General features: G+C 35.9%; 1 protein-coding gene across 1 annotated transcript in view; it reads left to right on the forward strand.

Annotated features, from left to right (window-relative positions):
* Nucleotides 1-17,385, forward strand: part of LOC131069526 (chlorophyllide a oxygenase, chloroplastic) — a 51,544-nt gene extending 34,159 nt beyond the window's left edge. Inside the window, exons 8-9 of the mRNA XM_058005004.2 lie at nt 16,463-16,757; nt 16,914-17,385. Of these exons, the coding sequence (XP_057860987.2) occupies nt 16,463-16,757; nt 16,914-17,081 (463 nt within the window). The 3' untranslated portion in view covers nt 17,082-17,385. The remainder of the gene's footprint in view (nt 1-16,462; nt 16,758-16,913) is intronic.
* The last annotated feature ends 824 nt before the right edge of the window (nt 17,386-18,209 follow it).

The following is an 18,209-nucleotide window of genomic DNA, read 5'->3' on the forward strand; positions in this document are numbered from 1 at the left end:
AGACTCTCCTTGGTTTCGCTTGGAGTGAGTTGAGACACTGTTGCATTCCTATTTTGTGGAGGCAACCTTCTATCCTCAATTGATCATGGTTCTTTAGACTATTGCACCTATATTTCAACTTGTATTGGTTGAGTAGTGATAATGAGATTACTCATGCAACTTCATTGGGATCACTCATGCAGATTCATGTTCCATCTGTATTTTCAAATGTTTGAGTAGTGATGTTTGGGGCACTCATGCAGATTGGTTCTTTAGTTACAACACCATATCAGTCTTTGTTCGACAGTTGTCTATAGCTTCTTCATGCTTTATTGATGTTCTTCATGCTCTTGCTTTTGGGACATCGTTTTGGAGGCTTCTTCGTTCTTCATGTTCTCTCTTTTGGAGAGGAGTTTTCTCCCACAGGTTTTTTCTCCTTTTCTTCGTTTGTGAGAGATTGCATTGCATTGTAGTTGTGCATGGGTACCTAACATGGCCTTGTTGGTGGGACCCATCTTACATCTCATATTGCATAATAATCTCCCTAAGTTGCACCTAAGGGGGGGTGTTGTTGTGAATGTGGTTTTATTCCACGCACATTTACTTATGTTCCACTTAAGTAACCAACATTTTACATTATTAGACATTATTTAATAATGTTCCTAGTGCATTTAATTTTTTCACTTCGTAGTTGATTGGTGGTTATCAGCTTATTGCTACCTCATCACACCTCTACTATATATATAAGGTGTTTGTACATTTTGTATCATGTCAATCTATTATTCACGTTTGGTGAAATAGCTTCTCTTTCGTGTTGCTTCTCTTGGTTCTTGTGAAATGTTTTGGTTTGTAGGTTGAGTTTCTGGGTGCTCCAATAAGTAACACTCAAACAATTACTATAATCATGAATTTTATGGGACTTTAGCACATCATGCAGATGTTTATGTGTTGTGCTCTCATCATGCAAATGCTTGTGTGTTGTGCTCTCGTTTGAGAAAATTTAGACTCAAAGCTTGGATTGCCATAAAAAAGCAAGAAATACAAAATCTAAGGGAAAACATTTTGTAATTAAGAGGTTCTATATCAGGGCACTAAAGTGAGGACATGATGCAGTGTGAAATCGTAAGGTTATGCAATTTTCAACACTATAGGGATCAAAGGACTGCCCAAAAAAAACAATTTTTTAAAACATTTTTATTAACAAAAAGTGCAAAATACCTAGTATTCTCTCAAGTGATAAAATTCTAAAATTGGTGTGTACCACGAAGGTTTGTGTGGTTTCAAAGGCCTTAATTTGGGCTGGGTGGTAGGGGCTCTACCCCTTAACCCTTCAAGGACCACTTACACTTGACTTACACTTGACCTTGCTAGGGGTTTTGCCTCTAGACCCCCACATGGGGTGCTGCCCCTTGACCCCCACAAGGGGTGATACCCCTCAACCTATTGGAGGCGTTGCCACCATGCCCCCACTAGCTATTGGGATCCTGTCACATAAGAAGCTTGATTATAATGAGAGGGTGACAAGGAATTGAGATATAGCTCTTGAATCGTCTGACTTAGACATTATTATCACACAACTTGCCAAAAATCTCCTCAAATGTGGCAACTTCTATGTATGACATGGCTAGTAGAAATCACATTGTAACTTATTTACAGGTTGAACTCATTTTTTGGTCTATTATATGTTTTAATTTTTAAACAATAATTTTGATATGATGAAAATAAATAATATGTTCAACAAGTTCCGTAATATGTGTTTTTGAAGAATAGTTTAATTTTTTTATGTATTTTCAAATGTTTGATAAATATACCAAGTTATTTGTGAGTTTAAAATTTTTTTGGGCCTACCAAGTAATTGCCAAGCCTGAGTTTTTCTACTATGGTTAGGATCACTATATAGTTGGAAATATTGTTGTTGATGTCAAAGGTGCATGGATAAGTTTATCATTGATGTCAAAAATAAAATAGTTGTCCAAGATCGTTGTATGTCAAAGGATTTTTCTAAATGTGCCTGACCTATTTTGAAAAGGCATGAAGAAATCTGGCTGACCTTGCAGGGGGTAAATCACCCTCACTTTGTAAATTAAAAATTAAATATTTTATTCTACATGTGGCCAACCTAGTTGGGAGGTTGCATCTCTTGGTTGAAGGGACATTTTCCAAGGTATAAAAAGAAGAAGATATTAAGTTTAATTGTCAAGCAACTAACGAATATCTTTCCTATTCAGAGCAGAGTTAAGAGAAGATATATATCAGAATTAAGAACAGATGTAAAAGTGGTTTATGAGCAGATCCTTGAAGTAAATTAGAGCAGATCTTTGGATCATATTATAGCAGACATTTAAGTATATTGGAGCAGATCTTCAAGGCAGATCTATTGTAGAGTTTGAAAGAGATTGAAGGCAGAGCAGAGTTAAGAGAAGATATATATCAGAATTAAGAACAGATGTAAAAGTGGTTTATGAGCAGATCCTTGAAGTAAATTAGAGCAGATCTTTGGAGCATATTATAGCAGACATTTAAGTATATTGGAGCAGATCTTCAAGGCAGATCTATAGTAGAGTTTGAAAGAGATTGAAGGCAGATTTTTTGGAGGGTTTATGAGCAGATCTATAAGAAGAATTATGAGCAGATGTGAGGCAAATTTAAGGCAGAATTATGAAGCATTTTTGAGTACAATTATGAAGCATGTTTGAGCAGATTTATGAAGCTTTTTTGAGCGGAATTATGAAGCATTTTGAGCAGTTTTATGAACTGTTTTTTTTGGCAGACTTACAAACCATATTGGAGCAGATCTGAATCAGAATTATAAGCAGATCTAAAGGAGACTTATGAGCAGAGATTGTAGCAAATTTGAATTTGTAAAGAGCAAGAAGAGTTTGTAAAGGCAAATCAGATGTCTATCATCCATTGAAGTTGCAACATATGGTGGTGGAACTTACTCATATGGAAGTTGGTGCTTCCCAAAAGAAGGGATTGGTGTCTTTTGTTGAGTTGGTGCTCAGTGATGGGGATTGTGTCTCCCATGGGTTGGTGCCTATGAATCACCAAGAGGGAATTGTTGTCTTTTATGGGTTAGTGCCTATGAAGTGTCTAAAAAGAGTTTTATATAAGCAATATTTTGCTGTGGTTTTTCCCCGCAGGGGTTTCTACGTAAATTGTGTGTTCGTTTATTTTTAGATCTTGCATGTGTGTTATTGCCGTGGAAGATTATTTTTTGAAGTATTACAGTTGTGGTTAATTAAGTTTTGAAAAAGTTTGTTGTTATACTGATTTACCCTCCACCCCTCTTAATGTAAATGAGTGCTTATCATATATCACCACCATTGACCTTGACATAAAGAGTAGGTTTAGAATAGCTTTGTTTGAAACTAAAATCTCTAAGATATTTTAAAATCCCATGCTCGAGTTGCCTTCTTAAGTCCATACAAGGAATTAACTAACTTGCAAACCAACTATTCTTAATGTGGAACTTGAAATCCTTGTGGTTGATCATGTAGATCTCTTCCTTTGAGACTCCATTCAAGAAGGCACTTTTAACATTCATTTAGTATAACTTCCATCCAAATTGAGTAGCAATGGAGCTAACCAACTGAAAGGTTATCATTTTATACAACAGAGACAAAGGTCTTTTCATAGTGTAGCCCTTCTTCTTACGCATATCCTTTGGCAACAAGATGAGCTTTTTACATGTCCAAAAAACCATCTGATTTACACTACACTTTATAAATCCATTTATACTTTGATGAATTTCTTTCTTGGGGGCAATGCCAATGCACCTAAGTTTTATATTTCATCAAGGCATTATACTCCACTTCCAATGGTAGCTTCCCATTTTCACTTGCCTTTGGTCTTTATGAATGTGCTAGGCTCAAATATCTGTGGAACAACAGAAATTAGAGCAAAATTTACTTTATTACCACCTTGGAAAAGTTTTCTTGAATGTGTAGATCAGCCTTCCATTGCAATTCATCTTCCCAAACATCTTTCATCATGGTATAGTACCACTCTTTTGTTGGTACTCTTGATAGCGTTGTGAAGACTAAACAACACTCTTAATCCACTTGATCCCACTGTGAAATTTGATGCTTCTAGAATTTCATGTTTGATTTTAACACACTAACTTGTTCCAGAATCAGGAGTGGTTAGCCATACACTACTACTTGGAGAATTACCATTAACTAAAAAGAATGGTATTTTATCATCTATGCTAACATCTGTATGAACTACAATTTTGTTTATTGAGACATCTAGTAGTTTGTATGCTTTGGATTGTTCATTATAGCCAACAAACATATATGATTTGCTTTTTGCTTCTGAGTTCTCTTTTCTTTAAGAATACAATTCAAAAGTAGTACAACTGAAAAATCGAAAATCGCTTAATAAGGTTTTCTGTTTGATCATGCTTTCTTGGGAGTTATATTTTGTGAGGCTTTTCGAGGTATTTTTGAAGGATGTAGATTACTATATTCATAGCTTCTGTCTACTACCTATAAGATACATTGTAGGTGTTTTCATAGGACTATGCAAATCAACATGTACTAAATCTAAAGCCCCTTTGACTCAACCATGCCTTATCAATATCAAATGGATGTTGACTTTGTTTGCCTCTTTGACACATTGTGCACATATTTTGACTTTCTTGAATGGATGGAAATCCATCCACAATATTAGTCTTGCTTATAAGCAGAGACATATATTGATAATTCAAGCGACCAAATTGTCATGCCAAAGTTGACTGGTATTCTCAACTGTTGCTAGAGCATGTGCCTTTGTTGTTCTAGGATCAATCAATTTATACAGTCCCTTTTCACCAATTCCAATGACAATCACTTTGTAATCTTGACGAGTACTTACCTTACATATGTTTTTTGAAACTTTTTATAAAGAGTAGGGTTCTTGGTGATCTCACTCATAGATAGGTTTTTACACATTGGGGACATACCAAATGTTCTTAAATGTATAATTTTACACGATTATTCAATGTGACCTTAACATTCCCCCATCCTCTAACAAAGTGAGTCCAACTATCACCCAAAGAAGTAGATTCACTACTAGTCTTGTACTCAACAAAACTTACATCCTAGTCTTTGTGCCACATATAGTGTCGAGATGCACCAGAGTTGAAATACTAGATTGTAGACTCACCAGTTTGGTTCTGTGATGCCACAAAAGCAAAGTCATGTTTTACTCCTTGTTCATCCTTAGCAACATTTGCATATCGTGACTTCTTTTTAATCTTTCTTGAAGTGTCTCGACTCTTTACAATAGTAACATTTCCACTTGGATCTTTGCATTGAAATACTGCTCTTTGAAGATTCACCTGATGAACTAGCTGGTTTAGTTTGTTTGCCTTTGCTATAGCTTTGTGCACTGAATTCACTCTTTGTAATATTTGAAATTGTTACTTCTAATTGTTCTTGCCTTCATTCCTTTTGTAAAAGAAGTGTGGGCGGCATCTCAAAATCAAGTTCTCGAGTTTCTACAATTAGGTGTAGAGACTCAAAAAAGGAATCAAATGATGTTGGAAAACTATGCATTATGGAAGCTACCAAATCCTAATCATCTACTAACTTTTCAATGGTTTATTTTGAATCACTAAGATCCTTCAAATACAAAATATAGTCAAAAACAGGTCCTCCTTCATGCAACTTAATGGAAAACAATATATCTTTCAAATACAAAGCTCTCCCAGCATCTGATGCTTGATATTTTGTTTTGAGACTGTCCCACAATGCTGAAGTTATAGTGGCATTTCTAATACCTGGCACTAATGCGTCACTAATAGGTAGTTTTAGAAGCATTAAAGCTTCCTCATGCATTTTGTCATAGTCCTTGGGATTACTTTTAGATTGTCCCTCCTTGTTCAACCCAACTTTGTCAAGGCCATGATGCTCATAAATGATGAGCATTCTATGACTTTATAAGCTAGTTGTTTTCTGTCAGCTTCTAAGAGTTGGGCAAAAGAAAGGTTTTGATTCTAGCCATATCAGGACGCTTCCCTAGACTTTGGGTCTATGGAAATAATTTATTCAAGAGATCTGTTAGAGCTGGAACAAAGCCACATTGCAAGGATATTTTAGATTCCACTAGACATAATGTAACAAGTTTTCAAGAAAAAGATATTAAATTAATAATTTTTTTTCAGGCAAATTTTGGAAACAATTAAAGCAAGAGACTTGAAAATGTTGGAGCAAGAAGTTCAAAAAAAAAAATAAAAAATTTTAGGATCTTTGTGTTCAGTGCTTCTGTGTAGGTGGTTAAGGCATAATAAGAGCACAACAATGCTGAGAAAGACCAAGAAGAGCACGCCAAAAACTTGAAGATTTAAAGCATTATGCTGCATTTTCATGGCAATATGGTAACTTGGGATTTGCTGCACTTTCACTCATCAATGCAAGGCAATGCAATTCCTCAATGCAGTCAGTCCAACACTAAATAACCCACTGTTGTTGGATTTGATACCATAAACCGTAGCTACAAGACTTGAATTTACCTCAGACTTGGCAAATTGATTTCTGACTCAGACTTGGACTCGGCATCGAGACTTGGCATAGACTCGACAAATTGAAGAAACCATGAAATATGAGATTTTTAAGGATTTAAAACTTGTTTCATGCACCCTTTAATAAATAAAATTTAAAAGCATAATAAACTAATCAAATAAAAGCAATGTTGATCACATGAGTACAAAAACTAAATGTAAAAGCCAATTTTAATTTTTAGCTGAATGAAGCAACATTGTTAGATATATAAAATTATAAATATTGTCAAATTTATACAAATCTCATGGATTATGAAATCTATGGCATCAAAACAAATATGAAAACTGAAAAATATAAGTCTATAGCTCAAAGGAGCTTGCCTCACTCATTCAATGTCCAATATCACGACAAGTCCTACGTGGGCATCTAACATAAGTCTTGGATGATGTTGCAGCCATGATATCTACATGTGTTTCAATGATACCAAGTCCAACGTCCACTAGGTCTTTTCATTCTCCGTTCTCCTCTACCATGGCTACTGTCTCTACTTCTCGATCCACTTGATCAACCCATGCCAAGTCATCATTGCTAAAGACAAGATCATCAACCTCAGTGATTCAATCTGACTATGGACCAATCTCCTCTAAACTGATAGGAGACAAGTCAACACCCAAGATCATTTTGTGATAGAGGCGAAGGTTGTAATGAACATGCACAAGATCATTTAACCTTTGCACCGACAATTGCACTTTTTGGAGTGTATGTGCTCAAGCATACTCCAATTGCGCTCACATCTTGAACAACTACATGGCTGGCTTAAGACACAAACAAGAATCCTATGAAGATTTGGCATCTTAGCACCAAACATCTCTTATCATGCATATGAAATGAGAAAAAATAAAAATAAATTCTACTATGTAACTTTGAGTTTCATAGTTCACTTTAAATATAAAGTTATTAACATAAAATAGTAAAAGAGAGAAAAGTTTAATGTTTAAAATATAAATTATGCCTTTAATAGATTTTTACCTGGCCGCAATGTTGTCTGACTTGCCTTACATATCTCTTGTGCAAGCCTAAAGATCTCTATCTCGTTGACTATCTTCGCCTCAATTAATGTATTTGGCACCATTCACTCTACAATTGTGTAGAGCCCACTTGACACCTCATCGACCTTGAAATCTAGGTAAAATTGGAATGTCAGATTGAGAACTTGGAGTAGTGCGTGGAACAAAATATGAATCTAAATTGGATGAAGATTTACGGATTTGAGACCCAATACTTAGACCCAATACTCATAGTTTCAAGAAATGAAGGAATTGAGGAACTCTCTCCACCAATGGCTGGCATCTTTTTTGTTGGCTCATTTTTAATTCGCTTTGTTGCTCAGAAGTCTGTAGTTGACTTTGCACTTCATGTATAACTTCAAAGGGTGCTTCTTTGCATGGTTTAGCATCATGGCATGGTTTGTGTGCAAGGTGATACTTCAACTGATTAATACCTCCCCCAAGGAATTTGGTTTTGCAATGGATACATGTTATTTATCCCTTTTTTGCCCCAAGGATGGCATGCTTCCAACAAGGATTGTTTCTAACTTGGGTAGACATTGTGCTTGAAAAATTGGATCAATTTATAAATGAATAGTAGGCTACAATAAATTATAAATGGAAAAAATTAACATTTACACTTTCTAATTAAATTAAAATAAAAAACTAAGAACAATTAGGGTTTGCAGTTAAAAAATTAAGAAAAAACACAAAAAACATAGATAGGGTTTGATTATTTGATAACCTAGGGTTTCTTGTTTTTTCCATTTATCTAAAATAAAAATAAAAAAAAAAAATTTAGAACACAATAGAAATTTGAAAAAAAAAAAACTTAAGTGCCAAATGAGTGGTAGCCTCTTCCAAATCCTTCTTAAGCTCCTTTGGATATGTCAATGGCAGCTGCAAACCTGCCCCAATGATCTTCAATCACTGTTTTGTCTTCAATCAATTTGTTGGTTTTCTCTCCAATGAAATACAAATTTTCCTCAAAAAGTAGATTTCCTCTTCTTGTGTTTGAAAACAAAATGAATGGCTTTTTAGGGTGGACAAAATCACTTTTGTGTTTTTGTTATAAGTTCTTTTAATTTTTAAATATATTTGGCTTTTTTAACTTGCTGCCGCAATCAAGTCTTGCCAAGGGAACTTGCTGCGTTTGGTGAGTCTAGAAGACTTGGCGAGTCTCTAGTACGTGCTTGAGACCTAGGTTTCAAGTCCCCAAGACTCATTTCACATGGTTTGCCTTGAGACTTGTTTAGTTTGGGTGAGTCTAGGTGCGCCCTGTAACTTTGTATATTACAATTATATTGTTGAGCCATTGAATATTACAATGCATAGATGCTTGTTAAATAGCTTTGAGAAAATGAACTACTTCCCAAAATTGAGGAGCAACCTCATAACAAGTAAACCTCTACGTACAAAAAAGCGCTAATGATAGCAGAAGAATACCCAAACTGAAAATCTATGCCTCTTCCATTGTACATAATAACGTATTATTGCTATAACAAACCCACATTAACCTAATAATTATCATTTTTCAATAGAGAAAACAAACTGATTTCCCAAGACTGCATGGTAACAAATACTAAACTAATACCATGCAGGAAGCTATGAGAGATGATTTCAAGTGATGCTTATGTGTGATAAGAATCACTGACAACCAAATGATGCCATAGTTGCCATTGTAAGATTGTGGTGCAAGATTATGTAGTTTAATGATGAATCATCTGCCATGGGCACCTAATGATTGTATTGTGGAGGAAACTAAACAATATGATGTCATTGAACAGGATATCAAACATCACTCCAGATTCCATCTACAATTGGTCTTGATTGTGGAAAACTGGTCAGCTAAGTAATATACACGACTGTCATTTGATTGTGTTTGGTAGTAGCGATGTTGAAAACTTGAAACCTATATTGAGAGACAATACTCCCAATGTAAAAATTGAGGATGCTGAAATGGCTTAGCTGATTGCAGTGATCAATCTGATTTTTATTGACTAGAAGATGAAGAAATAATTGATTGTTCTGAAAATATTATTAAATAAACTGAATGCATTAATTACAAAGGAGATGGAAGTCTCCTTAAATAGATAATTACAAGGACGATGTTTCTAAAAAGAAACGATCGTTAACTAAAGACAAAAAACAGAAAGATACTAAACTATCTAATTGACAAACTGAAAATAGAAAGTTGCTAAGTAAACTAGCTTAGACAACTTATCAACATAAATGACCATTATAAGGTAAATAGTATATGATATTATTATAATACCCTCCCATAATGGTCAATTTATTAACTAACTACCCTACACAAGATAAAAACTTTAAAATACAAAGAAGGCTGACTCCTCCTCAGAATGCTTTGTGACATAAGCCTGCTGCTGAGACTCTCCCTGGTTGGTCTTCTGATCAGCCAACCGCTTTCTGCAGAACCTCTGGATATGACCAAGCTTCCCACAATAGTGACAGGGGAAATTTTTCTTGGAACCGTTCTCAGATGTGTGTTGTCCTTTCTGCTGAGTGGACCTTCTCTGTTTTTCTCTCAGTAGTTAGAACGATGACCATTAAGGGAGGGTATTAGAATATTGTAATGTTTCTTTAATGGTCATCTTAGTTGTCTTTAGGTAGTTTCTATTTTGGCTTCAGTTTACGATTGTTTCTTTTAGAAACATCGTTTTTGTAAATCTATATAAGGAGACTTCGTCTCCATTGTTTAATATATCATTGGATATCTTAATATGTTCAATAGTTGGTCCCTTTTGATGAAAAGAATTGCTGATGGTGGATGATTTTCTTCATGTTTATTACTTATAGAAAATTTAATTACACATATTAATGCAGTCTTGGGGTATTCAAGGTCTGCTTGCTCTGGGCTCATCTCAGGGTGAATAGGAGTGATAGTACCTTGCCCACATTTGCTGATTTCACTGTCTTTACAATCCATTTATTGAAACAAATTGTAACCAATGTCTTTTTCAGTCTTCCCAAAATCAATTATGCTAATTCTAGACTACTCATAGTAGGACTTGGAGCCTAATGTGCAAACTATGAAATATTGATTCAAACATGTATAAAACACAAATTCAGAGTGTATGGTGGAAAAATGTGTCATAGATATTTCTCAGAATTCATATGTTCAAAACAAATTCATGCCTAGACAAAACCTCTCGTGAACATTTGTGATTTATGGGAAGAAAATTTACAGAGCTGAAATGCAATTGGAAAAAAATACATTTAGGAGAAGAAAACCGATGGAGCTTACTTGCAATTAATTGGTCCTCAAAGTCTGTTTTTTTTTTGTTCCCCTGGGTATCCCCAGTCCTTGTGGCCCTGGTCTAGTGTTTCCACTTAAGGGCGAGCCTGGGGTGAGACTAGTCTCTGGGGGTGAATCCACAGCTCACAAGCAGTCCCCCCTCTTCAGCCCAGGAGGAGAGTCGAACCTGATACCGGTGGGGAGCAAACTCACCGCCCAAGCCAACTCACATACCCGTGCGGGCTGGTCCTCAAAGTCTGTTATTTAAAAAGAAAAATATTTTTTTTCCAAGGTTTTCCCTGGGTTCATCCCTGGGGCTGTGGATGTGTCCTAAGTATGCAACCCACATTCCTTGGTATGAACCCTGGGAGTACCCAGGACGGATCAGACCCAAGACCTGCACCTGGTCTGGTTCAGTATGGGTATGCCCCTGGAGACAGGTGAACCCAATAACATAGCATTTTGTTGATCGGGGTAAACTGTAGTGGTGTTCATAGCATTTTGTTGATTGGGGTAAACTGTAGTGGGGCTCTTGATTGCACATTGCATGGGTCAACCCATACATTTTAGCTGGAATGAATAATGTGAGGCATAAATGTAGTATTTGAGATTAAGATTCAATGAAGAAATCTTTCTATTTTAAATCCAGAAAAGTAATGGAACAAATCCACTTGCAGACTTCTGGATCACAATATGTCAATATCAATGATCTTTACCATTTCTTGTAAAACAAATCCCATTCAATAATGAACTTAGAAGTGTTTCAAATGGGTTCAGTGGACCTAACTGAAGCTGATATTCAAGCACAAAGTTTGAATCACATAACATAGTTATGTCATTTTTTTTCTTCCCTAGTCTATCTCTCAAAGTCTGACCACTGATGAAATTTAGTCAGGATTTTTAGCATCTATGATTGTTTTAAATAGCTGAATCCACTTGCGATGCCCATGTTTGTATCCATTTTATTTAATTAGAAAATATATTGACAGGACTAGAAACCATATTGATGCCATTTTTCTTCTTCCCTAGCCTATCTCTCAAAGTTTGACCACTGATGAAATTTAGTCAGGATTTTTAGCATCTATGATTGTTTTAAATAGCTGAATCCACTAGCGATGCCCATGTTTGTATCCATTTTATATCATCAGAAAATATATTGCCAGGACTAGAAACCATATTTTTTGTATCATGGCAGAAATGCATTCAGTAAATCTAGAAGTAAAATATTTGTGACTTCTTGAGGACTGCTCTGCAATCTGGAAGAACTTCTGCAGAAAATTCTTGGCAAGTTAAATCTCTTCTATTTTAGTTACCTTATCCTCTGTTTCATTTGGAGAGGCTGTTCGATATGAGGAAAAATTATACAACCCAAAACTTTTCTTATTCCCTTCAAACTCTCCCCTCTTTGATACATGGCCTACAAAAATACTGATTGCAACATCACATTTAATAAATGACTTAGTTGCCACCTTTCTCTTTTCCATTTCCGGGAACATGATTCTTAGCATATCCATTAGTATTTCATCCACTTTGGTTACCATCTAATTAATTTGAACATGTAAACATAGCTTTATCAAAAGGATCAAATTCAGAACCTTGTCCGATAGTAAAATAACAAATTCATTGTAATGTCCCCTTTTCCGCTCTAGTTTGTTTTGGGGACTGTTAGCCAATTTCGAGACCCGTTGGTCAATCAGAGGCAAAATTTAGGGTTTCCTATTTTCTAGGAGGATGTTTTGAAAGTTTTGGTGGCTTGCATGTTGGAATTTTACAATCTGATTCTGGATTCCTTCTGGGTTTTCAGAAAGCCTTGCAATGGGGGTACATGCATAACAAGCAATGGAGTTTGACCGACTTACTATTTTTAGTAAGTGGTGGTGGAAGCAGCTAATTTCTCTTGTTTTTTTCTGGGTTTTCTGAGAGCTTCGCGATGGTATAACATGCAAATCAATCTGAAGACCTTTTTAGGACTTACTATTTTTAGTAAGTTTGGCAGCTACTCAGAATGTGGTTAAAATCACTTTGGAAACACTTCCTATTTTTAGTAGTATGCTATTTTTAGTAAGTACTATTTTTAGCAGTGCTATTTTTGGCAGGGGTTCTGCAACTCAGCTCAGTGGTTATTTTTGATAGGCTCCCGTGTTCGAACTTAGATGATTATTTTTGGCAATGTAGTTCAGTGCCTTGGCCTCAACTCCTTTTGGCAGTATTTAGTATTTAGAAGCAAAGGTATTTTTTAATACTTTATTATTTTTTCCCTTGGCCTAAGTGTAACTTGTGTATGACATAAAGGGGGCCGATTTGATATTTAAATTTTCAACTTATAACCTAAGTTTGGACGCCCATGGAGGTATTTTTCATTAAAAAAAAAGATTATGACTTTTTATTATATATTTGGTGATTGATTATTTGGGCGGCCACTTAAGGGAGAAATACATTTGTTGCTAAATGAAATATTTTATTACTTGGGCGATTTGGTGAAAGAAGGAAATGAAGTGAAATGAAATGTAAATTAAAGGAAACTTGAATGCCACTGTTTAATCCCATATTGGAGGGATGAGAAGTTTGACTTGGAGAAAAAGATATAAATAAAAGTGTTGGGCTCTTGTTTTGGTTATCCAAGAACAATTTTATATCGAAATGCTGCCGAAATGTAGAGTGAAAGCTTCGGGGAACGCTTACCTCCTAGCCATAGCTTGATTTCTTGCTTGCAATACAACAAGTAGTCGAGCTAGAGATTGCTCTTCATTCAAAGGAGTGGATTGAAGATAATGTTGCGGATTTATGTATTAGATTTCTGAATTTTGGGAGTGCTGTAGTGTGTTTCCAGGTTGCTGTTTTCCAGTGTAGCTGAAGTGTGTTTTCATTCGTAGTTCACTGTGTGTGCGTCAGATCATTCTGGGTATTTTTTCATTCATCTCTTATGTCATGGGCGATTTATCTTGTACATTTTCGTTGGTTATCTTGGAGTATTGAATTTTATTATGCAAGTCGAAATTTTTTCCTGTAAATGCCTTATGCTGGGAGTGCTTTGGGTTGCGTTCCATGGGTTTGGGCATTGTTAGTTGATGTCTTTCATTTCCATCCTTATTGCCATCATTATATCTCTCATTTGCATCTGTTTGGAGGTGATTCTGTCAAGTGTGGAAAGAGTTATGAGTAAATTAGTGAGTTCTTAGCTTGCTGGTCCGTGTGTTTTCAGTGTGTTGGGAGTATATCAGATTTAGAGATTTTCCGTTTTGGAGTGTCTTCTTGTGTGTAGTTGGTCATAGGGTGTGTGGGTACTTCGATGTGGAGAGAAAGTGATCTTGGTAATTGTTTGCAGCTGTTGGTTCTTCCTTTTTATCTTCTATGATTCATATTGTAATGTTGGTAGTAGTACTAACAACAATTTCTATTGATCTCTCCTAGTTCCACTGCATAAGTGGAAGAGGTTGGCCTTGCCGCCTAGTTTGGGCAGTGATTCCAGTAATTTGTAATCCATCTTTGCATTGTAAAGCTGTTTAGTAGTACTAATAGCTATATACTTGGATCGTTGTTCTTTGGTCCACTGAATAAGTGGAAGAGGCTGGCTTGCCGCCTTCTTATCTATTGTAACACTGTCCTCCCGCTGAATAAGTGGTTGAGTTGATTGTACTCTCATTTTCAGTCCTCTCGTTGAGTAAACGGTTGAGCTGGTTGCTATGTCGTTTCTAGTCCTCCCGTTGCATAAGCAGTCGAGTGATTGTTGTTATTTACAATTTTTTGTAATCTTGTAATTGGCTGGTTGCACTGCCAAACTGCTGTGGAAGTTCTATCACCCGCTAGATAAGCGGAAGGGGCTGGCTTGCCATCCAATATTGTTATTTGAATTGTAATTTCCAGTTGATCATTAAGCTAATGATCCCCTTAGCACTGTATGCTCTCACCTTCCCATATTGGGCACTTGGTGATTAGAAAGTGGAAGGGTTACAAGTTCAGCATTATTGTATTTCGATTTCCTAACCTTAACGGGTTCTTGTTGTGTTTCTTGTTGTGTTGCAACTGGAAATAAGTTGAAAAAAATTAAGGGGGATATTACATTCATTCGATTCCTATCAATACAAACTGATAAACATAATTTTGAAGGTTATGAGAGATTTTATCTTTCCACAGTCCATGATATTGAAAATAAATTTTCTAGGTAAAAACAGAAGAAACTATTATCATCGATTGTTTGGATCACTCAAGAGTCCCTTCTTTAGTATGGATAGATACATGATTCATCACTGGGACTCACCAAAGAAATATATTAAATTCAAATAGCCGTTTCAAATTATATGGTTGTAGCAACTAATTAATACAATAAGACTTACGTTACTAAGATGATAGGAGTATTTTTAAAATTGTTTATGATGGGTCTCCAAGGAATACTTAAGCGGCAAGCCAATACTATCATCACTGTTAAGGCTTTGCTCATCTTTGTCGCTTTCCACCGCCTCAGTCTTTTTTTCAGATAATGATCTTCATCCACAATGGCTTGTGTCTTTAATTTTGGTCTTATGTTTGCCTATACAATAATGCTTTGCCAAATCGAATTGCTTAGTCCTTTCATAACATATTTCCTCAGTGTTTCTAACCCTTTATGTTAACGGGTTTTCCTTTCTCCCCATTATATGGAACTCTGCATGAACACCCAGTATGGGATACACAACTTCAATGCTTTGGCTTGATCCTTAGTTGTTCTCAACATCGTTTTAATTTTACTTTGCGGTGTAAAAATGAATTTAATGTTTTGTTGCTTTTTAATTCTTGATATTTTATTGGAGATACCTTTAATATATGGTTCTTTCATTCCATGGGATTGCTCAAGGCCTAGTCTAGCACATCAGAAGATCCTAGTAATCACTCTGCTCTCATAGCCATTCTTCTAAAAGACCTTCCTCAAACATGTTAATTCCAGCTCCAGATGTTCTTCATCCAATATTCAACCTCCTGTTGTAGGAATTTTTAAAATGCGACCTTTTTGAGCCAAGTGGTTCTGTTAACTCAAATGTAGGTGGAGATCAGTGTGTATGCTTACTTTTTCAGTAAGCGTGTTGAGTGACCTATCATTCTTATTGGAGAGAAGCATGTCTAAGAAACGAAGAATGTCATCAATTTCGATTATGATGGTTGTTTTAAATAACAGACTAGCAAATTCATTCATACAAAGCTGCATAAAACATTCTCAAGATATGGAACCTGGGTACGACTTGGGTAAAAGAAATAGGCAAAAATGCTTAGGGACCTTCAGTGATTTTAGGAGGTTGGGTTCCCAAAGACCCTTTCTGGTTGGTCAAGGGTATCAACTGACTTAAGGCCATTTTCCTCTCCCCTCAACTTTTCCCCACTTCTTCCTTGGAAGAGGGAAAACCTCTCCTTACAACAGAGTGGTTCACTCTTGTGCTTAATGATCCTTGGCCTAACAACTCAGTGGTTCACTCTAGTGTTGCTCAAATCCATTAATTCATGGTCTCCTATGCACACAGTTAACCAGTTGGTTGAAGGAGAGTGGCACTTGTGCACTTTCTCTATCAGTTGATGCTTTGGGGATGGAAAGTCATCATCAGTATTAGATTTCCTTATTGTTTGACTCTAAAACTAAATATTTCGTTTGCAATTTTTGCTTTGTAATGGTAACAGTAAATGAATGAATTACAAATCCTTATTGTGATAAGTTTTCCCTGCTTGTGCAGTTTTGTGAAGTTTATGACACCAGTTAAGGGTCTGGAAGGTTATTGGGATCCTTATCCAATAGATATGCAGTTTCAGCCACCCTGCATCGTCTTGTCTACAATTGGAATATCAAAACCTGGTAAAATACAAGGAATGAACACTAAGGACTGTTCCACACATTTGCACCAGTTACATGTCTGTGTACCTTCTTCTAGGCAGAAGACTCGGTTGCTTTATAGAATGTCACTTGACTTTGCACCTATATTGAAGCATATTCCTTTCATGCATCTGCTGTGGAGACATTTTGCTGATAAGGTAAATTCCTAATAATCGTTTTATTCCTAATTAGTTATCATATCAGATTTGTATCTTTTGCATTTTTTCATTGTTAATTTTGTGCTCTTTACTTAGCTTTGTCTAAAGCTAGTATGACTGATACTAACAAAAATGTTGTTTATTTCCTACAAACAGGTTTTAAATGAAGACCTCAGACTAGTGATTGGTCAACAGGACAGGATGATTAATGGAGCAAATGTATGGAATTTACCAGTGTCATATGATAAACTAGGTATAAGATATCGGATATGGAGGAATGCAGTTGAGGCTGGGCAGAAGCAGCTCCCTTTTATTAAATCTTGAAGCCATTAACAAGTAGAATGAAATAGTTGCTTTGCTGGAGGTGCTTATTTTGCTTGAGGCTTTCCGTTGGCTTTTGAAATTCCAGGTGGTGAAAATGTGTTAAACATTTGAAAAGCCGTGGATTTCCTTATTGTGACACAGTCAAAGGAAGAGCCTTCACGTTTGTAAAATTATAATCTGTGTGGTGTCTAGGCATTAAGACATCATAAATTCTACATCATTGAGTCATTCCCTTTTTTGATTGTACAGTATTGGCTGCTTTGCTGAAGCCATCATTAATAAAGGAAATTGTTACTTACGAATACACGTAACCACTTTGTACTCGAAGGTTTCCATGGTGAGTCTACTAATTTTGAAAAAGTATTGTAATCTGCCAATCGTGTTGCATCTTAACCATATGATGTTTCGGTAAGATCATCGAAGTTATGGAACGCCATTCTCTGCTTATGTCGAATAACTTTTCTCTACTTGGATTGAATGGATGAGAGCCTACACAGGCAAGCTTGCTCCATTATGTATTTCAAGGAAAATGGGAACCATTAGAGTCAATTTAATTATTATTTGGAAAATCATTGGCTGGTGCTTGAATTACTGTCAGACAATAAAATTGTCTGTTAGTAATGACATCCTAGTCATCTGGTATTTTGGACAAGCTTCATATAATACGAAAATAATTTGTATAATCTAGCACCGACTCGGACTTTCGTTCAGGTTACTGACTTGCAGTTAATCTGCTGATGTGAATTTGCTTCTTGAATTGATAGTTTAGGCTGGGGTCCCATGGAGGCGGGTTTCTTAAAAATAGAACTAGAATTGAAGTTGTTGAGATTTTTGGGAAGCCCTCTAGGTGGTGGTCTCTTGATTTTTGTATTGCAATTTAGTTTAAAATTTTAAGCTAAAGTTGGTGAAAAACAATTAAATGAATTTCAGTTTAATTTTCCCTCTAAATTATTTTGGCTCCTCTTTTTTGGTGGGATTGAAGCCCAGATAATTGACAAATGACAAACAATATTCCTAAGCTGGTGGAGAAATTTTCACCCGCTCAAATATGCAGGCCTAAAAAGTAGGAACTTCTATTGTCTAGGTAAAGATTTCAAATAATCCTGTACCTCAAAAATAAATAAATTT

This window comes from Cryptomeria japonica, chromosome 3 (assembly GCF_030272615.1).
Source record: "Cryptomeria japonica chromosome 3, Sugi_1.0, whole genome shotgun sequence".
NCBI classification, from domain to species: domain Eukaryota; kingdom Viridiplantae; phylum Streptophyta; class Pinopsida; order Cupressales; family Cupressaceae; genus Cryptomeria; species Cryptomeria japonica.